The following is a 24,686-nucleotide window of genomic DNA, read 5'->3' as shown; positions in this document are numbered from 1 at the left end:
TGTGAATTGCCACCAGGATGTGCCCATCAGCTCCCCGGATACAAACAGGGTCCCCAGGAAGAGACGGCACAGAGTGACCAGCACTGGCCCAGTGTGTGGCCCTGTGGGGACGTGGAGGCCGCAGAGAGGCCTCTGCTGTTCGGAGGGTTATGTGAGGCCGCACCCCTGCACGTGCCGGTGTGAGCGCTTCTCCCTGGGGTGTGTCCGGAGACGGGTTGGACGCCCCTCCACCCCAGAGCTGTGGTCGCTGACCTTTGTGTCCTGCATCTTCTGTCCCACGGCTCAGACTCGCCGGCTTAAGTCGGGGGCAGGCGACAGCTCCCAGGGCACTCGAGCAGCTGGTGGAAACGCCCAGAACAAAGGGAAGACTGTTGGCGGCTGTCGAGGGGTCTGGGCATGAGGGTCACTGTGCTTGTGGTGAATTGAAGTGGGCCCCTTCTGTCTCAGGAATACACCCCGAGGCGTTGAGGGTTGTTGGGGTGACGTGCCTGGTCTGGCGGCCGGATGATAATTGTGGATTTTCTCCTGAAGTGTAATTTCACCACCTGTCAAAATGGGATTGTTGTATTTCTCTCTTAAATTGTTGGGGAATAATAATTAGGCCAAGAACGGCTTCACATGTTTCTATGTTGACGATTCTCAGCTTGGAGTCACTGCCGGTAATTGGCTCTTGGGAGCTGAGGAGATTCTAAGAAGGCGCCTCCCGGGCTTGGCTGGGGGCTCCGGGCCAGGATCGGTCTGGTCTCGCTGCTCCGCGTCAGCGGTTGGTCTCGTGGAGCGCAGGCTCTGCGGGCCTCGTTCCAGCTGCTTTGCCGTGGGAAGCTGTTGTGTTACAGCAGCAGGTGCAACTTGCCGAGGCCCCCATCCTGCACTGGTACCCAGCCTGCCGGCACGGGCCCGTCCGCTCTGGGGCCGGGACTGAGACGATGCCAGCCCGCTAAACCCTCACATCGGTGAGCTTCACGCTGCGCAAGAGGGAACCCGGCCCCAGGTCCCTTCCGTCCCTTCCGACCCTTCCGTCTGTGTGTGTGCCGAGCAGACCATGTTCTCGGCTGCGGGGCCACCTCAAATATGACCCAGGTTCTCGCCATGCTTGTGGGCTTGCGGGAAGGGACCGACAGTCAACCAGTAAATAAGTAGGAAAATGCCAGACAGAAATAAAGTGAGGCGCTGTGATGAAGGGGGGGGTCACTTCTTTAGATGACGCTGAGGGAGGCACCTTTGCCGAGGTCTAGATGACAGGTCAGAGCCAAGCGTGTGAAGACCAGGGGAAGAACATTCCAGAACATTCCAGACAGAGGGAGCATGTGCAGATGCTGCAGAGTGTGACTTGGCAGGGGTGAGGGGAGAGCGGGCACAGGGGAGGTGTGTGGGAAGGAGGGTCAGATCATGGCCTCCTGAGTCACAGTGGAGACTCTGGGTTTTATTTGTGAGCACAGCGGGCCGTTGTTGGAAGGTTTTGATCCGGAGTAATGGGATCTGAGCTCCGTGTGTGAGGGGCCGAGTAGTCTGCGGGGCGGCCGCCGCGATGGGCGCCGCTGCTGGGGTCCTGGGGGGGGAGGGGGGGGCCGCCGCGATGGGCGCCGCTGCTGGGGTCCTGGGGGGAGAGGGGGGGCCGCCGCGATGGGCGCCGCTGCTGGGGTCCTGGGGGGGAGAGGGGGGGCCGCCGCGATGGGCGCCGCTGCTGGGGTCCTGGGGGGGAGAGGGGGGGCCGCCGCGATGGGCGCCGCTGCTGGGGTCCTGGGGGGGAGAGGGGGGCCGCCGCGATGGCGCCGCTGCTGGGTCCTGGGGGGGTGAGGGGGGGCCGCCGCGATGGGCGCCGCTGCTGGGGTCCTGGGGGGGAGAGGGGGGGCCGCCGCGATGGGCGCCGCTGCTGGGGTCCTGGGGGGAGGGGGGGGCCGCCGCGATGGGCGCCGCTGCTGGGGTCCTGGGGGGAGGGGGGGCCGCCGCGATGGGCGCCGCTGCTGGGGTCCTGGGGGGGGGAGGGGGGGGCCGCCGCGATGGGCGCCGCTGCTGGGGTCCTGGGGGGGAGAGGGGCGGCCGCCGCGATGGGCGCCGCTGCTGGGGTCCTGGGGGGGAGAGGGGGGGCCGCCGCGATGGGCGCCGCTGCTGGGGTCCGGGGGGGGAGAGGGGGGGCCGCCGCGATGGGCGCCGCTGCTGGGGTCCGGGGGGGGGAGAGGGGCGGCCGCCGCGATGGGCGCCGCTGCTGGGGTCCTGGGGGGGGGGGGGGGGGCCGCCGCGATGGGCGCCGCTGCTGGGGTCCTGGGGGGGAGAGGGGGGGCCGCCGCGATGGGCGCCGCTGCTGGGGTCCTGGGGGGGAGAGGGGGGGCCGCCGCGATGGGCGCCGCTGCTGGGGTCCTGGGGGGGGGGGGGGGGGGCCGCCGCCGTGGGCGCCGCTGCTGGGGTCCTGGGGGTGAGAGGGGGGGCACCGCCGCGAATGGGCCGCAGCTGCTGGGTCCTGGGGGAAGGGGGGGCCGCGCGATGGGCGCCGCTGCTGGGTCCTGGGGGGAGAGGGGCGGGGGGCCCCCGGCCCGCGTCATGGGCGCCGCTGCCTGGGGTCCTGGGGGGGAGAGGGGCGGCCGCCGCGTATGGGACGCCCTGCTTGGGGGTTTCCCTGGGGGGAGAGGGTGCAGGCCGCCGCGAGGGCGCCGCTGACTGGGGTCTGGGGGGAGAGGGGCGGCCGCCGCGATGGGCGCCGCTGCTGGGGTCCTGGGGGGGAGAGGGGCCTAGGACGCCAGCGAATGGGCGCCGCTGCTGGGGTCCTGGGGGGAGAGGGGCGGCCGCCGCGATGGGCGCGCTGCTGGGGTACGGGGGGGAGAGGGGCGGCCGCCAGCAGATGGGCGGCCGCTGATCGGGGTCCTGGGGGGGAGAGGGGCGGCCGCCGCGGATGGGCGCCGCTGCTGCGGGGTCTGGGGGAGGGGAGCAGGGCGGGCCGCCGCGATGGGCCCGACGCCTGCTGGGGTCCTGGGGGGGGGAGGGGGGGCCGCCGCGATGGGCGCCGCTGCTGGGGTCCTGGGGCAGGGCGGGCAGAGGGGGGCTGGAGCAATTGCTGGCTTGGCTTGTGGATGGATTTGACTTCCGCAGCTGGGGAGAGAGGGGAGTCTGGCCTGGGCCAGTAGGTGGGTGGTGACACATTTCCTGACATTGACAGGCTGAGCGTCGCCCGTGTGGCCGTCACCTCCACGTCCGAGCAGAGTCCCCGACGGTGACTCGGGTCGGACACCCGGACGCGGGGTCTGAGGTGTATTTGCTGCATCAGAGGTCGAGTGGGGCGTGTTGTGAGTTTGAGGACAGGGGAGTGGGTGAGGGGTGTCCGTCTGGAGAGTAGGAAGTAAACGTCTGCTGGGATTGTGGCATTGTGGCCGTTAGGGACGGTGGCCGTTTGCGTTCTCTGGCAGCGGTCAGCTCGTGGGCTCGCCCGGGGCCGGAGACGCCAGTGCGGCTTGGGGGGCGCAGGGCTGCGGTGAGAGGAGGGGCGCCCGGCCTCTCTCTGCACCAGCTGGCCTCCAGCGTGACCCTCTCCCTCCGCCGTCCCGGATCCTGTGACCCTGGTGGAGCCCTGCCGGCCGCTGCCCTCCCCACCTCCCTGTGTCTGGATGTCCTTCCTTGGGTCGGCTCAGGGTCCTAGCATGCACGAATGTGGGGGAGCCCCAAAGTCGGATGCCATCGATGCCTTCTGTCTCCAGGTCTGCCCGGAGGGAAACAAACACTGAGCAGTACGTTTTCTCTTTGTAGGTTTTGGACAAAGCTTCTGCTCGAGGACTGGCCAGGACCTCCCGGGAGATCCCAGCTGCCCTCTGTGCCCAGGATATGTCTTTGCAGCTCCCGACCTCCCCACCCCAGCAGCCCCCCCAGCTTGTGCCAGTGTAGGAGGAATCCCTTCCTGTTCCCCTTGGGTGCTTTCTGGGTTGCGGAGACCCATCCACAGAGGGACGCACGCGGCTGAGGGTCCGGAGGCTGAGGTGTGGAAAGAGTACTTTCACCCCCCACGTCATTCCGCCTCCGAGGGCAGGGCCGGCGTCTGAGGGGGGCAGGGGTGCGGTGGTCGAGCGATGGTCCCGGGGCCTGCAGGACTCCACCGTCTGCTTTCCAGCTTGTACCCAGCTCACTCGTAAGGCTCCTCGTGACCCCTGTGCGACCGAGACCTGGGGGGCAGCCTTGTACGCGGCTCCCGTGGAGACGAGGTACGCCGAGATGCGGCGCCACCCCCAGGGAAATGTGACTAGACGTCACTTGGCCCCTGGCAGGTGGGGCAGGGGTGGGGGCCGTTTTCAGGAACTCTGCCAGCAGATCCGGGCTCTGAGGCCGTCCCCCGCTCTGTGCGGTGGCGGCCTGTGGCCGGCGTGGTGGGTGTGGGTCCCCGGGCGGGGACGCCAGAGTGTGACCGGAAACGCTGCGGGATGACCGGTTGGCGGGTTAGGCGGAGTGGCGGGAGGTTTGGGGTGCGCCTGAACACGGGGGGCAGTGCCTGGGGGCGAGGACTGTGTCCTGGGTCACGGGGAGTCGCCGTGGCCCTCTCCGTCGCCCGGCCTGGCGTGCCCCCAGCACGGCGCTGTCTTGCTCGGCGTCGGGCACTTGTCTGTCGTGCCGTGCGGGGGGGGGGGGGGGGGGCTCCTGCTGGCGGAGACCCCACCCCCCCGCCCTTTGCTCCGGCTCTTGCCCCAGAGGCTCCTTCCTTCCTCGCCCTGCTGCCGAGGGGATGCTTCTGGGACCGGGGCTGGCCGGCCGCCATCGCCACGTCGGAGGGGAGGGGAGGGGGGGCTGCTGGTGACCCGTATCGTCCCTCGGACCCTCTACGGCTGGGCTTGCTGGCCGCCCCCTCGGGCTGCGGGGCCTCCCCGGGGAGGTCGCGCAGGGCAGACGAGCCGTGCTGGCGGAGGGGTGGCGTCCACACACGCGTGTATCCCTCGTGCGGCCTGCGGGTCCGGCGCCTGAACACGCAGACGCTGTTCCACGCGCTGGCCCTGCCTGCCTGACTCCGCCGTGCGGCCCAGTGCCACCTCGGGGGCTCAGGGCGGCCCGGGACAGGTGTGAGCCAGGCAGGGTCGGGCGAGCGCCCTGGGGCTCCTTCCTCCTCCCTGGACTCTGGCTTCTCCACTGCCGCGTCCTCTCGAGGTCCCTCTGCTGACACGCTTCGCGGCTGGGGAAGGTGCTCCTGGCCCTGACCTCCAGCCGCCCTGTCGAGGGCCGCCGTGGTGGCTGAACACTGTCCCTTCGCCCGTCCCTCCCTCGGCCAGGTGCTGGGTGCTGGACGGGGCGGGTGCCTGGGCTGTGGTCATGTTCGTCGACCTCGGCCGGTCGGCCACCCTCCCCATGCGGTCCCTGTGCGGCCTGGACAGTGACAACTTCAGGGCCATCCCCCCTCTGACTCAGCCATTCATGCTGGACAAAGGTGAGCCGCCCTCCACCCTCCTGAGATGCAAGGGGCCTCAGCAGGACGGCCGGGGAGGGGGCGGCCGGAGGGCGGCCAGGGGGCAACCAGGGGACATCCGAGGGGCGGCCGGGGGCGACCAGGGGTGAGACCAGGGCGCAGCTGAGGGGCGGCCAGGGGGCAGCTGAGGGGAGCTGGGGGGTGACCAGGAGACCAGGGGGCAGCTGAGGGGGGGGGTGCGGGACGACCAGAGGGGTGACCAGGGGGCAGCTGAGGGGGGCCGGGGCCTCTGGGTGCCTTTCGGGGTGTCTTCTGTGATCTCACCCCAATTTCCGGATCTGCCCCTGGCGTATTTGCTGGGTGCCTGAGAGGGACCGCAGGGCCTGCTTGTGGGCACAGGGCCCCCCCCCGCCAACTTTTGCCAGAGCTGCTCAGCTTTTGTCTGGTTCATGTGTGTTGATTTCCCTGGGAAAGGGTTCTGTTCAGAGGAAAAGTAGAATCTGAAAGCCACGATAGGTGAGCACCGGACACGGGGTCTCCTGACACGTGGTTTCTTTAGGGCCAGACACCTGTCGGGCCTCGGTTTCCACAGGATGGAGACGCCTCTTCTCGGCCTTTGTGTTTCTGTCGAGGTCGGGGTCGGGGTCGGGTTAGATGGAAGTGTGAACGGGGGGAGAGAGTGCTGGGGGGGGGGGGCGGTTCAGGAGGGGAAGCTGTGGTGAAGAAGGATGGGAAGGAGGATGGAGAGGCGCTCCCCCAAGAGCAGCGGCCAGGGGGGGGCCTCGGACGCCTGCGCCCCCGGGGCGTGGGCTCCACCCAGAGGTCGTCTCGGGTCACTGCATGCACAGGGCCCCTGCTGCCCAGGCTGGGGAGTCACAGGCCCAGGACGGCAGGTGTACGACGTCCCCCTTTAAGGATGAGGAGAATAAGGCTCAGAAAGGTGAAAGGAACTTCCTCACTTTCGTAAAAACGAAACAGCACAGCTGGGGACAGACCCGAGGTCCCCTCCGTGAGGCCAGTTCACACACACAGGAGGCCCGGGGTTGGGCGCGGGTGGGCGGGCTCTGAGTGGGGGAAGGGCTCCCAGAGGGTGGGTTTCTGGCAAGCGCCCTCGCTCGCCCGCCCCGCTTGGTGAAGGCTTCCCTGCCTTCCAGCGTCCACCCTGGTGCCAGAACCCCGAGAGCAGAGTTGAACAAACACGGCCTTCTGTCCCCAGGATTTCCCACCGGACGGTGTAAAATCCCAGATCCCAGCAATAATTTTAGCGACGATAATAGACCTACTTTTACATGCTCTTTCTTTATGGTCCCCCCCGCCCCCAGCAATCTTCTCCGGGCCCTGTAGCAGGAGCCCCCCCACCCAATGTCCTCGCAGCCACCGCAGCCTCCCCTTCCTTCTCCGTGACCCGACCTGGTGCCACCAAGGTGCCCTTGTTGTGTTCTGCAGGCATTTTGAGTTTGGACCAGGCGATCCGTCACTGGTGTTTTGAACTTGGAGGTACCTGCCCCGTGTCTGTCTGTGCGCCCTCCCGTGCCGCACCGTCACCTGGCATTTCCCCTAAAGAAACAAACTGAACTTCTCCAGGGGTTGGGTGGACGGGCCGGGCGGTCCTTCCTCTCCACGAAGACCGACTCTCTCTCTTCCAGTCGGGCATCCTGATGTTCGGAGAGTTTAAATGACACGGCCACCGTGCGCCCTCCCCGTCCCAGTCTGCCTGCCCCGTCCTCAGACGCGTCGCACTCTCGAGACCTTGGGACGAAGAGGCCCCGGCACCCACAGCTGCTGCCACTCGCACGTGGCCTGGCCCCCAGCTCACCCCTCAGAAGAGGCAGACGTCTCCGTGTGTCCTGTGTCTGGAGCCTCCGTGAGGTTGAAGCCTGAGGCGGCCGGCGGACCCTCCCCACGCCTCCTCTGTGCACCCGGAGCATGACAGGACGGGCGTTGTTGCCCTGTGGTTCTGAGGAACGGAGGGGCCCGGCGTCGGGTCTTCCTGGCCTTCCCGGGTGGGGTTGGGGAGCACTTAAGCGCCGAGCGGTCACCTCGAATAAATGCCGGCATGTTTCGTGAATCTGGGTGTTGATCCTTCTGTGTGGCCACCGTCCCCGGCCCTGCCCTGTGAGACCAGGGCCGCTGTGGTGTGCCTGCCCCCCGTGGCCCCCCGGAACCCCGCCGTCCTGAGCAGCTCGTTGGTCCTGGTGCAGAGAAGAGCCCTGGGCGTTCCATGCTCAGGACGGTACAGCCTCGTTTCTCTTCTGTGCTTTGCAGCTTCAAGACAGCCCTCGACCCAAGGTCAGGAAGGGGGAGTGGAGTTTGAGCGGAAAGGTGGAGGGCTCCCTTCGAGTTGGTCTCCGCTCACCAGAGCTGGCGCTCCCCCTCATGTCAGGGAACATGGACCCCTCTGTTCCTTTATTTTTATTTTTAAAAGATCTTAAGCAGGTTCCATGCCCAGCGTGGAGCTCGGTGCAGGGCTTGAACTCATGACCCTGAGGTCCAGACCTGAGCTGAGATCAAGAGTCGGACGCTCAACCGACTGAGCTACCTAGGCGCCCCTGCGCTGTTCAAGTAATTTCATTAGTGAGGCGCCTGGGTGGCTCAGTCCGTTAAGCATCTGGCTCTTGATTTCTGCCCAGGTCACAAGGTCACGGTTTGTGGGTTTGGGCCCCGTGTCGATTTTTTGTTGACCGCACGGAGCCTGCTTGGGATTCTCTGTCTGCCCCTCCCTGCTTGTGCTTACACTCTTTCTCCTAAAATAAACAGACTTAAAAAAGATAAATAATTGTATTAGTGGGGCCCGTGGCTGGTGGAGCACGTGACTCTTGATCCTAGGGTTGTGACTTCCAGCCCCAGGTTGGGTGCAGACATTAAATAAATATTTACAAATAAAAAAGTAATTAGTTTTATTAGACCCAAACTATTTAAATAATTTTGTTTCATCCTTTGGTAGGTGAGAAAAATACATTACAAAATTCATTATACAGAGGACAGCTCACAGCACACGTTACTGAAAACACAGTCTACACCCCGCTCAGGGCTGGTGTAAGTTCCCCCGCTCTCTGGCGGGTCTCTCCCCGCCCCCCTCCCACCCCGGGGGGCCCCTCCGCGTCTGTCAGCACCCAGATCAGGTGGGCGTGGGCAGTCAGCGCAGCCCCGGGCGGAGTGGGCAGCTGTCCAGCCGCGGCGGGACTTCAAATCCGTGCGAGGAAACGGAGACCGGCCGGGTCCCCCACGCGACAGGGCGGGGTGCTGGCAGGCTGCAGGTTCGCAGGTGGCGTCCTGGGTCCGGGCTTCCTGACACTAGCGGCTGCGCTAGCCTCGCCTGGCCCGGCACCCAGTCTGCAGGCCGAGGGGTCCGCAGAGGCCGCCGCAGCTCCGAGGCGAGTGTGCGTGAGCGGGGCCAGAGGCAGGCCTCCCCCCCACCCCACGCCCCGGACCAGCAGTGTCCAGAGCCCGGGTGGGAACCCGGGTACAGAGCGAGCCCCCGAAGCTAACCCTTCCAGCAGGACCCGTTAGGCGAGCGGCTTCAGAGAACCCGGACTCTCCGGGCCAGACGACGTGCTTCCGGGCTGAGCCCAGATGAGGTGGGAGGCCGGAGTGAGGGGGCATCCGCAGCCACTGGGAGCTAGTCGAAGCCACCTTCCCCAGGGAGGGCCTCGTCCCCCACCCCCTCGATTCATGTAGAAGCAATTCTCTGAAGCGGCCTCTAAAATCTATCTTTTTCTTAGAAATTTGGAAACATCTGCGACTAGGGAAGAAAAGTCCTAAGAATCAAGGTCATCATTGCGGCTGGCTCCACTGTGGTTTAGCAGATATGCTGGGCTTTGCGTTTCACCGGGGGGGGGGGGGGGGAGGGTGGCAAATGCTGGTGGCCACGGAGAGAGACCTGGGGGCGAGCCCAGTGCTCCAGCCTCTCCCCTAGCCGGCTGGGCCCTGCCCCTCCCCCCCACTGCCGGGGAGGCATGGGGGGAGAGGCGGGGGGGGGGCAGGAGGCAGGAAGAAAAAGAGTCAAGACCAGCATCTTCAAATTAACAAACTGTAATTGTTTTCCCAAAGATACATTTTTTTCATACACATCCATCATACACTGTAACCAAAAAAAGCAGTGTACATGAAATAAGAGAAAATAAATTAAAAATCCATAGCATAGGTAAGGAGGCTCTAGTCTGGAGCACAGCTGAGTTTCCAGCAATATAAGGAGGCTCGAAAGTTTCTTTTATAAGAGTGCCTGCTAGCAGGGGTTCCAGCCAGGTGGTTGGTTGGTCTGTAAGTCAGTCTTGAGTACTTGACAGTTCTGTTTTCCCTTAGCGCCTACAATAGCCGTCATTGTCCCGCGAGAGGCAGAGCTATGTCACGTCCGGGAAAAGTGAGGGAGGGACCACGGAGGCGGCGTGAGATCCGAACACAGCATTCAAAGGTAATTGGTCCAGTGGCGCCTGGGGAGGAGGAGGGCGGCTCCCCGGGCTTAGCCATCTTCCTTCGGGGGTGTGTACCAGCCTGCAGAGAAAGTGAGGGGACAGTCACCGGGTGGAGGCCCCAGCCCCCCCTCCTGGCCCCAATACCGAGGGAGGGCACCTCCGGGGTCATCGGGACGCAGGTGGTGTCGGGGAGCTGGGAAACTGCCCACTGGAGGCCACGAAGACGGGGAGAACGAGGCGCCCGGCCTGAGATGACCCAGTGAGATGAGCATTCTGGAAGGGTGGTCAGGAGGGCCTGCACCCGTGCGCTGGGCGGGCGGTGCTTCTCCGGGACAGGGGTGTGGACGCTACCCCCTCGGGCCCTTCTCCGGAGAACGGGGGCGGGGGAGAATGGGGGGAATGGGGGGAACAGCGGGACGGGGGCAGGCGCCGTGTGATGGGCGGTAAAGGCTTAGAAACCCAAGGAAGGGGTCCCTGCTGTGGCGGGAAGTGCGACCCCCGGGCCCGGGCCTCACCGTTCTTCTCGTGGATCTGCACCAGGGACTTGTAGGACTGCTGTGCTCTCGTCAGGCTGTACTGGGACTGGGACAGGACGCCACCGTCAGCGCGGCCGGCCGCGGCCCGACGGCCGCCACCTTCCACAGCTGCCCCCCAGAGACCCCGGCTCCCGCCCCAGGACCCTCTGCCTGGGGACCACGGCCCCACCGCCCTCCCCGCCGGCCAGCCGGAGGCCTCCTGCCCTCGGCCCTGGGCGCGAGCGGCCGGGGCCGGGCCGCTTACCTTGTTGGCTCCGAACTGCACTCGCGCCTTCCCCTTCACCAGCGTGGCACTGATCTGCATGATCACAGACTCTATGGAGTAGGCGCTGCTCCAGCCCTGGGGACGGGGGCGCCGGAGCGCGCGGGTCAGGAGGGTGTCCGAAGGGCCCCGACGCCTGACACCGCCCCCCTCCACCGGCGGGGCACCCCGGGGCCAGCCCTCGGCTGTCCGTGTGGGTCGCGGGCGCAAGCCCTGCCTGTCACCCGAGCGTCAAGCGTGCGCTGCGGTCAGCGCAGCCCCTCCTGGGCCACCGCGGGACGCAGGCTCACCTGCTTGGTGAGAAGTTCCATGCAGATGGCGCCTCCGCCCAGAACGTACCTGCAGGAGGGAGGTGAGTCGGCGGCTTGCCCCTCAAGAGCTCCGCACCCCTTCCCCACCCCCCGCCCCTGCCGAGCAGCCACTCACCCTCCGGAGAGGACCGGGGACACGACCCTGACAAATGGCGGGTCAAAGGGGAAGTTGTCCTGAGAGGAAAGAGAGAAATCAGAGGAGCCAGTGCCTGCAGGACCGCCCTCTGCGGGGCAGGGAAGGAGCCTGGCTCGGGGGGAGCCGCACAAACAGAAGCCTTACTTTGAAAGAAAAGTTAAGTAGAATGAAGTCGGCTCCTTCTTTCTCTTTGAGGATCTGGAGATCGTTGTGCAAAGCGCTGTCCTGGTCGACTCTGAGGCAACGAGCCCGGGCTCAGACCCCTGGTCCCGGCTCCCGCTCTCCCGGCCAACCGCTGGCAGCTCGGGGATGAGCCCCTCCGCACCCCAGAGATGCCCACGCCTCCCCCCCCGCCCCCCCACTGGCTGCCCAACCCCCACGCACTTGAGGAGTTTGACGTTCCAATCGTACAGACTGTCATTCACGAGTTCAACTGCATAGTTTCCTGGAAGGAGGGAAGACGACAGGTGCGGTTAGGATGGGTGGGGGACGGTCCCCGATGCAGACCCCCCTCCCGGGCCGACAGAACACAGATCAAAGACTCCAGGTTCACCCCGATGCACAAACACCCAGTCTAAGCCAATGGCTTGAGAAGCTGCATTCCTGGGACTCAAAAGTTCGTAAATGTCCACATATCCCAGGACTTTTCTTTTTAAGTTTATTTATTTTGAGAGCGAGAAAGAGTAAGTACCCGTGCACGAGTCGGAGAAGAGCAGAGAGAGAGAGAGAGAGAGAGAGAGAGAGAGAGAGAGAGAGAATCCCAAGCAGGCTCCACACTGTCCGTGCAGAGCCCAACGTGGGGCTCAAACCCACGAACCATGAGGTGGTGACCCGAGCCGAAATCAAGACTCAGATGCCCCCCGGCGCCCCGCACTCACCGCCTTTGAAACTCTGTGACCGGTAGATATCCCTGAGCTCCTTCATCAGCCGGTCAGTGGCCTGCACCGAGCCAGACACCGCCCCCTGCGAGGAAGAGGACACAAACACCCGCGCTCCTGAGTGGGGGGCGCGCGCGACAGGGGGGCGGCCCGGCAGGCGCCCTGGATCAGCCCACCCGGAGAAGGGGCCTGCTCCCGACACGGATGCCCCACAGCCGCCCCCCTCCCGGCCAGGACCCTCCAACCCCTCGGCCCTCCTCTCCCGGCCCCCGTCCCGGCCAGGACCCTCCAACCCCTCGGCCCGGCCTCTCCCGGCCCCCCGTCCCGGCCAGGACCCTCCAACCCCTCGGCCCGGCCTCTCCTGGCCAGGACCCTCTAACCCCTCGGCCCGGCCTCTCCCCACCCCCCCTCCTGGCCAGGACCCTCCAACCCCTCGCCCGGCCTCTCCTGGCCACCCTCTACCTGGCCAGGCCTCTCCCCCCCCCCTCCCGGCCAGGACCCTCCAACCCCTCGGCCCGGCCTCTCCCGGCCCCCCGTCCCGGCCAGGACCCTCCAACCCCTCGGCCCGGCCTCTCCCCACCCCCCCTCCTGGCCAGGACCCTCCAACCCCTCGGCCCGGCCTCTCCTGGCCAGGACCCTCTAACCCTCGGCCCGGCCTCCTCCCCACCCCCGTCCTGGCCAGGACCCCCAACCCCTCGGCCCGGCCTCTCCCCACCCCCTCCTGGCCAGGACCCTCCAACCCCTCGGCCCGGCCTCCTGGCCAGGACCCTCCAACCCTCGGCCCGGCCTCTCCCCACCCCCCCTCCTGGCCAGGACCCTCCAACCCTCGGCCCAGCCTCTCCCGGCCAGGACCTCCAACCCCTCGGCCGGCCTCTTCCCGGCCAGGACCCTCCAACCCCCGGAGGCCTCTCCCGGCCCCCGTAACGGCCAGGACCCTCCAACCCCTCGGCCCGGCCTCTCCCCACCCCCCCTCCTGGCCAGGACCCTCCAACCCCTGGGCCCGGCCTCTGGCCAGGACCCTCTAACCCCTCGGCCCGGCCTCTCCCGGCCAGGACCCTCCAACCCCTCGGCCCGGCCTCTCCCCGCACCCCTCTCCTGGCCAGGACCCTCCAAACCCCTCGGCCCGGCCTCTCCCCGCACCCCCCTCCCGGCCAGGACCCTCCAACCCCTCGGCCCGGCCTCTCCCCGCACCCCCCTCCCGGCCAGGACCCCCCAAACCCTCGGCCCGGCCTCTCCCCGGGAGGCACGTACGTTCAGGTAATCTTGCCTCTGGTTCTTTTTGATCTTCTCTAGTATGGCCAAGTTTTCCTTTCCGATGCCGTCGTCTTCGGGTTTCTTGCCCTCAGCCGGCTCCTCCTCTTTCATCTCATAGTGGTCTAGGTCTTCCGTGTCCTGGGGGGGGCACGGGACGGGGGGGGGGGTGGGGAGGAAAGAACCAACACAGGTTATGCACAAGGGCCACTGCCTTCCCGGTCCCACCTGGCCGGGGTCAAAGGGTACAGGACAATGGTCGCTCCAGCAAGCCGACGGATGGACACAGCCAGCTCCGGGTCCAGAGTGCCCCGGCCCCACGCCCACCAAGAAAATCTCCTGGTCGGTCTCAGGCGGCAGGACCCCGCCAGGACCCAGGAAGGCAAGTGGGGACTCGGCCATCTTGTCCCCGAGACCGACCCCGCTCCAGCTGTCCCTGACACTCTCCCTTGATAGCAGCGGCCCCTCTGTAGTCCTGGAATGACGCTGGCCTGACACCGTGCCTCAGAACTCACTTCTCACCGGGTCGCTACGATTCCCAGGAGTAGTGAAGACGGGGGGCACAAGTCTCCCGCCCTCCCCGTGGGCACGGGGCCCGGGTCAGGTCTGCGGAGGCGCCTATGCCAAGGGGAACGAGGTGGAGGAGGTCAGGAAGAGGACTGGGCCCTCCTCCACCCCAACCCAGGTGGGCAGGGAGCTCGCTGTGCGTGGGGCGGTGCAGAGGCTGGCGGCCGAGAGATGTGTGACGGCCCTTAGTGCGTCTAAGGTCCCAGCAGAGCTACTCAGGAGCAGAAGTGTCACCGGAGCGGCGTCCTCACCCTGGCACAACGCAGCTACCACTAACCTCCTAATTCCGACGCTAGCCGCGGACATCCACGAACACCTGTCCCGTACCGGGTGCTGTCGCGGACCCCACACGCCCCGGCTGACATCCCACAATCGCCGTGCTGCTGTTCCGCCGTTACTCCCGTTTTACAGAGGAGCAAGCTAAGGCCTACTGAGGTTTATCATCATGCCCAAAGCCGCACGACCCTCGGCGGAGCTAAGATGTGAGTCGAACTCCATGTGGCTCTGAAGCTCGGGTTCTTAACTATTACGTTACTTTCTGTAAAAGCGCCTACGTTTTTGGAGAACGGACCAAAGTGACTTAGTATTCACCAGAGACCACGTGGGGCATTTTAGACGCGGCGCCGCATTTCACCCTCACGACACTCATACGTACTAGGTGTCACAAGCTGCCTTGGAAACGAGGAAACCACAGCTGGGGGAGTCACTTCCCCAGTTGGGTACAGGATGGGAGCCCAGGTCTGACTCCAAGGGCCCCTAAAGTGACCTCGTGGACTACTTCGCTTAAAGACCCCAGCACTTGGCTGTCCTCGGTGCTTGCGGGGGGCCTGTCTCCCACTACACTGGCCGCTCCTCTAGGCCAGTAAACCTGTCCTCAGTCCTTTCTCTCCCCGGTCTACATTGGAACGCTGTATACAGCGGGTGCTCAGTGCTGCTGACAAAGAGCTTCCCGCCACTGCCGCCCCGGGGCGCAACCCTACCTCAGGCATCTCCTCGTCTTCGTCCTCCGAAGACACGTCCTCCTGTGTGCACTGCGGCCGGGAGGGAAAGACAGCGATCAGAGCCTCAGCACGTGGCCTCTGACCTCCGCCCTGGAGCCCGGGGTCTGGCGGCTGTGTCCCTGCCTCGTGCCGCCAGCCGGTCAGGATGGAGCCACAGCCCAGGGAGTGACCTCACTACCGGCCCGTCCTTCTCCTACCACGTGCACACGTTAAGAGGACAGGGGCCGCACGACCCACCTCCCGCGTCCCGGTCCGAGGAGCCTCTCCTTGACTCGATCGTCTCTAGACTCACACCAGCCGTCGGTTCCCCCAGCAGCCTGGGTCCCCAAAGGCCACCAACTGCCACCGCCAGTGGTAAAAACTCCCCCTCCTCTCGACACGGAGCTCGCTGCCCCCGGGGAAGTTCTGGGGGCACCAGTGCCCATCTAGCTACATCCCCACCTGAAGGACAAGGGCCAAGAGTCGCGACCCGTGCAGGTGTCTGGAGCGGCTGGGAGTGCGGAGGAATTACCGCAGGCACGTCTCCGCGAACAGGTATCCACCGGGCCTGGGGCCCCGACTGCTCACCTGCTCGGCCGGCAGGGGCTGGTCCAGCATCTCCACATCTGGGTGCTGAGGGAGGTTGTACAGCTTACACAGGTCGGAGATGATCTTCTTCAGATGCTGCAGGAGCTGGGAAGGGGGACGGCGGTGACGTCAGACACCTCATCCCCACGCCGGTATGGACCCGTGTGCGGACAAGCTCCTAAACCCCGATCCGGTACCTGGTTCTCTGGATCTCCCGGACCACGCGTGTGGGAGTTTCCTGGACCAAGGCCGGGTTTGGTGCAAGGCTCTCCCTCCGGCTTCAGTAAGCTCCCCCCGCCCCCCCCCAAGTCTGCCCCCAGGGATTGGACGTACTATACCGCCCCCTCCCAAACACATCTCCTTCCACGAGGCGTCTCCATGATGTGGGCCTCATAAGAGGAGAGGGCAGCCTCGGCCCGGCAGCCTGGCCCCTCACCAGAGTATTCCCTTTCTTTATGTCCACCAGCCTCTCCAAGACAGCGGCCAAGTTTGGGTCATCGGACTCCACTGACCAGATGGGGGGCACAGCAGGGTAGGACTCCTGAGGGAAAAGAGCAGAGAGAGTGGTCAGCACGGGCAGCCCTGGGAAGAGCAGACCTTGCCTGCCTCCCGTCCCCCAAGACTTCTGGTCCCTCTGCTCCTCCGCCCCCAACAAAAGCCCAGCTCAGCAGGTCGGCATCCCACCAGCTTCCCAACAAATCCCAGAGCAGAGCAAGTCCCCGAGAGAACCCTTTCCAAACAGCCTGAACACCCTTTCTCTTCTCAGGAGCGAGCCAGGGAAGTGCCGCCGCGCCACCGGCGGGGAGGGAGGCTTCCCACGCACGGCGCTGCGGGCGGCCTGTCCCACACCCGGCACTGAGCCCTCCAGCCCTCCGCTCCTCGAGTTCCACGGTGATTTCAGGAAGGGACCCCTTGTCACAATCACGCCGACGTGAAAACAACGAAGGCTGCCGGTCACTTTCGGTTCAGCTGGAGAAGGAAAGCCACACGCTAGGCTGAGTCTCCAGAACCCAACAGTAAAAGGAGGACAGGAAGACGCCTCCGACCCGGTCACTCCCCACAGAACCGCTGACGGGCCAGCTCCCCCGTCTCTCTCTCGAGCAGGCGCGGGCTGCAGGGCCCCACGAGGCAGGCTGGGGGGAGGAAGCCCACGCTGCTGACATTCCCAGGCTTCCTGAGACCAGGCACCAAGTGCACCCTGACCAGACTCCCCCCTCTGCCCCAAACTGGGGGCATAGTTCTTGCCAAGTCTCTTTTATGGGGGCCACAAGGAATTGGACTGAGAGCCTCGCAGCCTAGCTTCCTTCTGGGGACAAAGATGGTGCAGGCACTCTGCAACTAGATGGGGAGCTAGAAGAGAAGGGGGCATTCCTGCCTTTCGGGAACAGAATCAACTCAGGGGGGTCCCCCCACCCGCTTCTGCTGGGGTCTTAGCTCTGTCACAGCGCTAATCCTCAAACGCTGGAAGGAAGCAATCATGAAAGATACTCAAGTCTTCACCTGACTCAACCACACCCAGTTCTCCAATCTCAACTTTTTAGCAGGAAAAAGGGGGGGGGGGAAACAGGAAAAAATGGGACACGTGTGCTTTGGGGGAGCACCGTCCAGCCCAGGCTGAGGCTCACTGCACCTTGACCTGGTTCAATGGAGGAAAAGGGATAGGAAACCAGGCCCCCAAGTACCACCCGATTCACAGGTCAGTGTTTCCCCTGACTACTCCCTCCAGGGTGCAGACAGCCCGCTGGGTAAAGCACTGGCCCCCCTGCTGCCTAACTACTGTCCCAGCAGGTAAGTGCCAGGCCATGCAGCAGTGATCGCTGCCCCCCTTCAGGGGAGGTCTGAGGACACATGGGGCAGGAGGCCTGCAGGATGTCTCCTGGCTTAGCCTCGTGTGCGATGGTGTTCACTGGGCACAGAAGGGACCGTAGCTGCTCAGGATCAAGGGCGCCGTCCTCAATCATCACCATCGTTGCTGGGAAAGGCACCCACCCATGGCAAGGGGAGATTTGCGAGGGAACAGGAGAGAGGAGGTCTGCTACCAGCTGGGGCAAAAGGAGGAGAGTTCGAGGTTACACCAGAATAAAAGGGAGACCAAAACAGAGAAGAGTCTGTGACCTGCGAACTGCTCCTTAGTAAAAATTCAGGGAGCAAAGAGGGGCTTCGGGAGAGGTGCCTGGGCAGCGATCCCACAGGTGGCAACGTCCTAAGTCAAAGGCACTGCCGACAAGGAGGTATCACGGAAACGTGGAGTTCCAGGCCAGGTGGGTCCCCGCGGCTGAGCTCAGGGCACAGGCCTGGAACCCAAAAGTGACAGCAGGAGAAGGAAGGGGCCTCCGCAGGTGGCCAGGTAAAGCCGCGCGGGGCCAAATCACGGCCCACGGGATGTGGGCCGTGGAAAGGGCCAGTCGAGGCGCCATATGTCGGGGTGCGCGGCGGACGCCGGGTGCACAACCTCCAGCGGCGGCGGCGAGTGTGACCCGCTCGGAGCAGGCGCCAGGCCCCGACGAGGGTGGGGGGGGGGGGAACTCGGCCTGCCCGGTCCTCGGAGAGCAAAGAGCCGTGCGGTGTGGGGCGACCCCGGGTGCCTGACAGGGGGCCGCGCAGGGGCGCGCGGAGGGGTCCTCACCGTGATGTTGCAGTGGATGCGGACGGGATCCCCGGGCACCGACCCCCGCGGGGGCAGATGCGGTCCGGGCGCGGCCCCCGCCCCGGCCCCTCCGGCCCCGGCCAGCAGGAACTCGCAGCTCAGCTCGTCCAGGCAGGCGCTGGCAATGCGGAAGCGCTCGTGGCCGCGGTGGAAGATGGACTCGAGCAGCTTCAGCTCCCGCCTCAGGCAGGGCCCCGGCCCCGGGCCCCCCCCCCGGGCCGCCCCCGGCCCCCGGCGCCGCCCCCTGGCCCCCCAGCTGCTGCCCCGGCCCCGGCTGCTGCTGCCCCTGCGGCTGCGGCTGCTGCATCCTCCGCTCCGCTCCGCTCCGGGGCCGGCGGGCCGGGAGCCTCCGGCCTCCGCTCGGGCTCCGCCGCCGCCGCCGCCGCCGCGGTCCGCACTTCCTGATCCCCCCTTCGCCAAGATGGCGCCGCCGCCGCCTCCGGGACGGGGCCCCCCCCGCTCGCCGGCCCCCAGCCGCCGGAAGCCGCGCGCCCCTCCCCCTCCGCTCCGGCGGCCCGCCCCGCCCCTCACGTGACCGCGCGACGCCGGCCTCCCTCACGTGACCTCTCTCGCACGCCCGCCCCCCCGGTGCTCGCCTGCTGCCCTGCACACGTGACCCGGGGCTTCGGGCCCGGCTCCGTCGGCGCCTCCGCGCGCGCTGACGCTCGCCGTGCGCGCGCCCGTGCGTCGGCCCGGCCGGCGCTCCCCTGTCACGTGCCCCGGCGCCGCGTGCTTCCCAGGGGGCCCCTCGCGCGGGATTCGCTTCCTGTCCGGGTCCCCGAGCCGCGGCGGCGTGGGGAGAGAGAGGGGCTCGCGCCTCCGCGCCCCTGGGGGCTCACGGCGAATGCGGCGGCTCCCGGGGCTTGCAGGCTCGTGCCCGCCCCGCCACCAGCTGGTGGTGTGACCTTGGGTTCGCCACCGCCCCTGTGAGCCTCAGTTTCCTCGTCCGTGCGGTGACCCCGGGCGGGGCAGTGCGTACGGGGCCTGCGCCAAAGGACGGAGGGAGACACCGTGCGGTGCTTGGCCCCTTAAGGCCGCGCGGCCGGTACCTGACCCTTCGCCTCGTGAGTCCCCGCGGGCGGAGACGAGGCTGCGGGGCTGCGTGGGCTTCCCTCGCGGGCCGGGCACCGGGCAGCGCCGGTGTGGCCCGCGGGCCTGAGGCCGGCCGACCACGGCCCTTGGCCCAGCCGTGGTGGGCGCCGCCTGCCGCGGTGGCCCTGGCCCTCGCTAGGTGGCACTGTCGCCGAGGATCAAGCAGCGCGGGGGCGGGGTGGTGGCCCGGGCTGGCTTCCGCCGAGGGCCCACCCCGCGCCTGGGCCCCTGGCCACCTTCCTCCTCCCCCCCCCCCCCCCCCCCCCCCGACTAGAAAGAGAGTCCTTGGGAGCGGGCTGTGCGCCCCGGTGCCAGGTGCTGGGTGCCTCGTTTCCCGAATCTGTGGCGGTTGACTCTGGGTGTTTAACGGTGATCGAGACGAGTTCTGCCCTTCCTGGGGCCGGTGACTTCCTTTGGGGAGCCTGAAGGGTTAGCTGCACGTTCCCTTTTTGTCTGTGTGTTCAAGCTGGTAGCATAAAAGGCTGGGGTAAGAACTCCCACTTCCTGAGGGTGTCTTGGAGGTATTTCTAGTACCCCCAGCAGCTTTGCGAGTGGGGGAGAGGCGTGGCTGCCCGAGGACACACAGTAAGCAGAGTGCTTGGCCTGTCCCACTCTGCCTTTCTCTGACGCCTTCTCAGGAGATTGTCACACCACTTGACTCCGATCCTTCCCCCAAAATACCCACAGATGCGGCCATTTGGAAAATCCTGAGTTCCATATTTCACTTTCATTAAAAAAAAAAACTTTAAAACTGTTTATTCTGACAGCAGGGGAGGGGCAAAGACGGAGAGAGAGAGAATCCCAAGCGGGCTCCGTGCCGTCAGCGCTGGACGCAGGGCTCGATCTCGTGAACTTGAGGTCATGCCCCGGGCTGAGATCAAGAGTCAGAAGCTTAACCGGCGGAGCCACCCAGGTGCCCCTTGAGTTCCATATTTTTAAAAGGGTTTTAATTAGAAGGAAATAAGATGACAAGACAGTCTCACAGTGTTGCACAGACTCCAGTGAGGGAATAAGAGTCGCGGTCAATGAGGTGAGGTCTGTGTGTCCTGTCTCTAGTACTCTGCTCCTCATCTCTGCTCTCGCTGGGGGCGCCCTCGGGGAGAAGTCCTGTCCGGTGTGCTGACGTGGGGAGGGCCCAGGCATTAAGGAATGGAAGGAAGTGATGGCTGCATTGATTTAGTGAACGTTTGGGTGCTGGGGAAACAGGAGTGAATAAAAGGAAACGCCCTGCTCTCGAGCCTACTTTCTGTTGGAGGAAACAGATATGGTAAAGGTGGAATCTGAAGCTAGCTGACTCACTAGATCGAGAGACGATTGATAAATATTTACCGGGCACCCACGATGTGTGAGGCACCGGGATGCGGCATTGAATGGGACAGACCCAGCCCTCACCTTTTCGGTGCATTCAGCCCGGTGGGAAGTCTGACACTCCCATGAATGTTACACAGCCAGTCGTGAAATTGCAGTTCTGGTAAGTGCCTCAAAGAACAAGCCTGGAGAGGTGCATCTCTGACAAGTGGCGCACTCGATTCTGAAGGATGGGTAGGATTGTGTAAGGGAGGAGAGGACTGGGCACTGTCCCAGGCAGGAGGGGTGGCCTGTGCAAAGGTTTTGAGGTAGGTCTGTGGCAAGTTGGAGGAGGGGAAGGAAGGCTTTGTCTAGAGTGATACAAGGTAGGCACGGACAATTCTTGGCACATATTGACAACCACGTTTAGGAATTTGGGCTTTAATTTAAGATCAGGAAGGACCTTAACCAGGCAAGTCCGTTAGCCTCTGCTCCGGCTTCTGTTCCTGTAGCACGGAGATCGGAGGTGGTGACGGCTCCTCATGACGCTGTCGGGAGACCTAGTGACCGGACGTGTGAGAAGTGCTTAGGAAGGCGCACGTGGTAAAGAACTTCTAAGGTTTTTGAGGAGTGAAGGATCAACGTACCTTGAGTCTAGTGGGAGGAGAGAGGGTAGGAAACGAGGCCAGGGTCAGAAGCAGGGACTGCATTGTGGAGGCCACCGGAAGTGCTCGGGTTTTACTCGGCGCAGCGGGAAACCGTGGAAGACTGTAAGCTAGGAGGGGCACGATCTGACTTAAAGTGTTAAAATTTTTTTTTTAATTTTTTTTAACGTTTATTTATTTTTGAGACAGAGAGAGACAGAGCATGAACGGGGGAGGGTCAGAGAGAGGGAGACACAGAATCTGAAACAGGCTCCAGGCTCTGAGCCATCAGCACAGAGCCCGACGCGGGGCTCGAACTCACGGACCGCGAGATCATGACCTGAGCCGAAGTCGGACGCTTAACCGACTGAGCCACCCGGGTGCCCCAGAATGTTAAAATTTTGATCCCTCTGGCTGCTCTTTGAAAAACGAATTGTAGAGACTTTTGTTTTTCCTCCAAAAGGGCTCGTGTTGTCAGCGTGAGCAGACGCACCTGTTTGGTGCAGAACCCACGGCTTCTGCTTTGAGCCCCAGAAGCATAGCATTCGGTCACAGACTCGACAAATGTGTCTGCCAGGAACTGTAGGGGCACCGGGGGGTGCAGTGAGTCCTGGCACCGAGGGAGGCCCCTTCCATGGCGGCTGTTATGCGTTTGACGATGTTTTTGGGCATGTCTCGCTCCGCCCTGAGGAATGCGAGATATCGGGTAAACCGGAGGCAGATGCAGCAGCTGATGCAGTGTGATGAACACAGTGGTAGGGTTCAAGAAGGGTAAGGGCCTTGAAGGGTGACAGGATCAACTCCCAAGAAGGAGTGTGAAGGGCAAGTTCCTTAGGGGGAATAGGAGACGTTCAGAAAGAACTGGGTCCCAAACTGGAAGGAGGTCGAGGAGAAAGGCAAGGGAGAAGAGGGGAGAGGACGAGGAGGGGGCGTAGGCAACTGTAGAGGTGTTGGCCTTTGGAGCTTTGGCCTGGGGCCCCAGGGCAACCCTGAGAGTCTCAAGCCTACTGGAGGCCAGTTTACCATATATAATTAATCGGCAAACTTAAAAATTTTTGATCCAGCAATGTGACTTGGAAATTGTTAAAGAAATGTGCAAAAATTTACCTGCAATGGAATATGTGCAGCTGTTAAAAATAGTTGCCACAAGGTATTTGAGAAAGAGTAAACGAAAAAGGAAGGGGACAAGTCTAGATTTACAGTGTGTTCCTTTTTTTTTTTTTTTAATTTTTTTTTTCAACGTTTATTTATTTTTGGGACAGAGAGAGACAGAGCATGAACGGGGGAGGGGCAGAGAGAGAGGGAGACACAGAATCGGAAGCAGGCTCCAGGCTCTGAGCCATCAGCCCAGAGCCTGACGCGGGGCTCGAACTCACGGAGCGCGAGATCGTGACCTGGCTGAAGTCGGACGCTTAACCGACTGCGCCACCCAGGCGCCCCCAGTGTGTTCCTTTTTAAAAAAAGTGCAAGTAACGTATGTGATTTACTTATGACCTGAACAGACATGCCTATTTTTGTACAGCAAAAACGTGAACAAGAATGCTCATGCCTGCATTTTTTTTTTAGTTTATTTGGAGAGTGAGCACGAGTGGGGGAGGGGCAGAGAGCGAGAATCCCAAGCAGGCTGCTCTCTGTCAGCACAGAGCCGATGCGGGGCTCGAACCCACGAACCACAAGATCATGACCTGAGCCGGAATCAAGCATCCGATGCTTCACCGACTGAGCCATCCACGTGGAGCCACCCACCCCAGTGCCGGGCTGATCTCTAATAATACAAAACTGGAAACAACCTGAATTCCGTGACAGTGGAATGACTACGTGGTGGCATAGTCACATGGTGGAGCACAGGGCAGCAACGGGGCTGAATGAGTGACAACTGCGTTCACAGCATCCGGGATTCTCACAAAAACCAAAACCAAAAGAACGCACAAAAGATTACGATTCCATTTACGTAAAGTTTAGTAGGCAAAGTCAACGTGTGCTATTAGAAGTCAAAATAGGGGTTACTTGAAAAAAAAAAATTAAAAAAAAAAATAGGGGTTACTTTTCTTTCATTTGTTTGAATTGTGGAAAAACACCTGTAACCTAGAATTTACTGTTCTAGCCGTTTTGCCGTGTGCATTCCAGCAGCATTCGGTACATTCATGGTGGTGTGTGCCCATGATCTCTGTCGAGTTCTAGAACTTTGACAGTCACTCCCCACTCTCCTCCCCCCATGATGTGACTTGTGGAGATCCTGGAGGGAGTAATGACTGGCAGGGGACATAATGGGGGGCTTCTGGATATTGGTAATGTTCTTTTGTTTTACCTGGGTGAGATCGTATGGGTGTGTTTGTGTTGCGAAAATGTAACTGTATACTTATAATTTATATATATTTTGTACCTGATATCTAAATACATATGAATTTAGAGATCTATAATATCTGTACAGATATCTATTGTATAGATATGTACATATTTGTATAGATATTATATACTGTATACATTTAGTATACAGATATATTAGATATTTATATGTAAAGTGATAACGATTATTTTTCTAGGAGGTAGGATTATGAACCTCTATTGTACTGTTTTGCTAATTTGTGTTTTCCAGTTGGTCTTCATGAATATGTATAACTGTGGTAATAGTTTTTAAATAAATAGCTTTTAAATTTAAAATATCCTAAATAAAGGAAAATGACATCCGTTTTAGTGCCTCCTAAGAGAAAAGCGTTCCTTACCCTCAGAGGCAATGGGAGTGTCTCACCGGAGCCTTGCCTGGTCTGTTTTGCCTCGGGGCCGACTCCGGCATGTCTGCCCATCGCCCTGCGTGGCTTTCTGGACCTGTCCTCTCTCCCTGAATGCCTGGCTCTCTGGTGGACGCGGAAGGAGTGTGCGAGGGAGACACGAGGGGGAGGGCGCTCTGGCTCTCCTCGGCCACTGGGGGCTTGTGCCCAGGACTCCCTGCCGAGCTGGAAGTACCGCTCCCATCGGATGTGCGCTAGCACCGGAGTGATGCAGAGAAGAGTGACGCAGCCCTGGGCAGGGGTAGCACACGAGGCTGTGAAGCAGTCCGTCTCTTACTTAGAAGATAAAAACGCAGGGCGCCTGGGTGGTTCAGTCGCGTGTCTGCCTCTCGATTTCGGCTCGGATCGTGATGCCAGGGTTGCGGGGTCAGGCCCTGTGTTGGGCTCTGCGCCGATGGCACGGAACCTGCTAGGGATTCTCCGTGCCTCTCCCCCGGCCCCCGTCACTCACTCGTGCGCCCTCTGTCTCCCAGAAACAAAACGAACTTGAAGCAAAAGCTGAGGAGTCTGGGGACCACAGAGGCCAAGACGAGCAGGCTGCCTGGACCGGTCCAAAAGCGCCAGGGAGCAACCGAGGGCTTCGAGCAAGCGGAGACCCGCCAGTCTGTCACCACGGAGACAGGCAGCCGCTCCAGAGAGTGATATTCATAAGCGAAGACTCACCGCCTTCCCCAGCCACCTTGTGTCCCCCAGCAGAGACATGGCAAGTACTGAGGACGTCTGCACTCTGCACGCACGGCTCCCTGTCCCTCCCGCTGAGGGCTTTGAGGAGCCGTTAGGCAACCTGGCTTACCGGCTTTCTCCTCTTTCAGTGCTGGCTTTTTTCTCCACTTCCTGCAGGTGCTCGGACTCCGTTGCCTTCCTGCTCTGTGCCTCCAGAACACCATGTCCCTGCCCCTGCTGGAGCGGCCGCCACACTGGACCTCCTTCATAGC

The 24,686-nt window shown here is 63.1% G+C and overlaps 2 protein-coding genes and 1 long non-coding RNA gene across 3 annotated transcripts; 1 reads left to right on the top strand and 2 right to left on the bottom strand.

The window, feature by feature from the left end:
* Positions 1-282: 282 nt before the first annotated feature.
* On the bottom strand, positions 283-5,279 carry LOC115504886 (basic proline-rich protein-like). The gene is made up of 4 exons (XM_030302084.1): positions 5,167-5,279; positions 4,234-4,393; positions 1,407-3,012; positions 283-338 (listed from the first exon to the last, which is right to left on the bottom strand). Exons 1-4 carry the CDS (start codon positions 5,277-5,279, stop codon positions 283-285), a joined length of 1,935 nt encoding a protein of 644 aa, XP_030157944.1.
* Positions 5,280-9,387: 4,108 nt separating this feature from the next.
* UBE2Q1 (ubiquitin conjugating enzyme E2 Q1) lies at positions 9,388-18,320 on the bottom strand. The gene is given in 14 exon segments (XM_030302224.1): positions 9,388-9,862; positions 10,299-10,365; positions 10,564-10,659; positions 10,872-10,920; positions 11,008-11,066; positions 11,173-11,263; positions 11,413-11,473; positions 11,907-11,991; positions 13,158-13,298; positions 14,705-14,755; positions 15,293-15,397; positions 15,729-15,833; positions 17,919-18,152; positions 18,154-18,320. Coding segments are annotated over 14 exon segments (1,269 nt in total). The 5' UTR covers positions 18,247-18,320; the 3' UTR covers positions 9,388-9,830.
* Positions 18,321-22,622: 4,302 nt separating this feature from the next.
* Positions 22,623-23,653, top strand: LOC115504955. Its single transcript, XR_003965861.1, has 2 exons — positions 22,623-22,964; positions 23,000-23,653. It is a non-coding gene; the product is annotated as an uncharacterized LOC115504955 (long non-coding RNA).
* Positions 23,654-24,686: the final 1,033 nt, after the last annotated feature.

The sequence above is a fragment of the Lynx canadensis genome, chromosome F1 (genome assembly GCF_007474595.2).
Source record: "Lynx canadensis isolate LIC74 chromosome F1, mLynCan4.pri.v2, whole genome shotgun sequence".
Classification (NCBI taxonomy): domain Eukaryota; kingdom Metazoa; phylum Chordata; class Mammalia; order Carnivora; family Felidae; genus Lynx; species Lynx canadensis.
Note: the sequence above shows the minus strand (reverse complement) of the source record. Positions and strands in the feature narration are given on the sequence as shown.

Bases quoted from the DNA above. Each gene is read 5' to 3' on its own strand.
- LOC115504886 (XM_030302084.1), bottom strand. From the start codon at position 5,279: ATGACCACAGCCCAGGCACCCGCCCCGTCCAGCACCCAGCACCTGGCC. The intron at 4,394-5,166 runs GTCAGGGCCAGG...GTCATCCCGCAG, and splicing joins CCTCGACAGGGCGGCTGGAG to CGTTTCCGGTCACACTCTGG. The intron at 3,013-4,233 runs GTGACGTCTAGT...GCCCTGCCCCAG, and splicing joins CCCCACCTGCCAGGGGCCAA to GACCCCAGCAGCGGCGCCCA.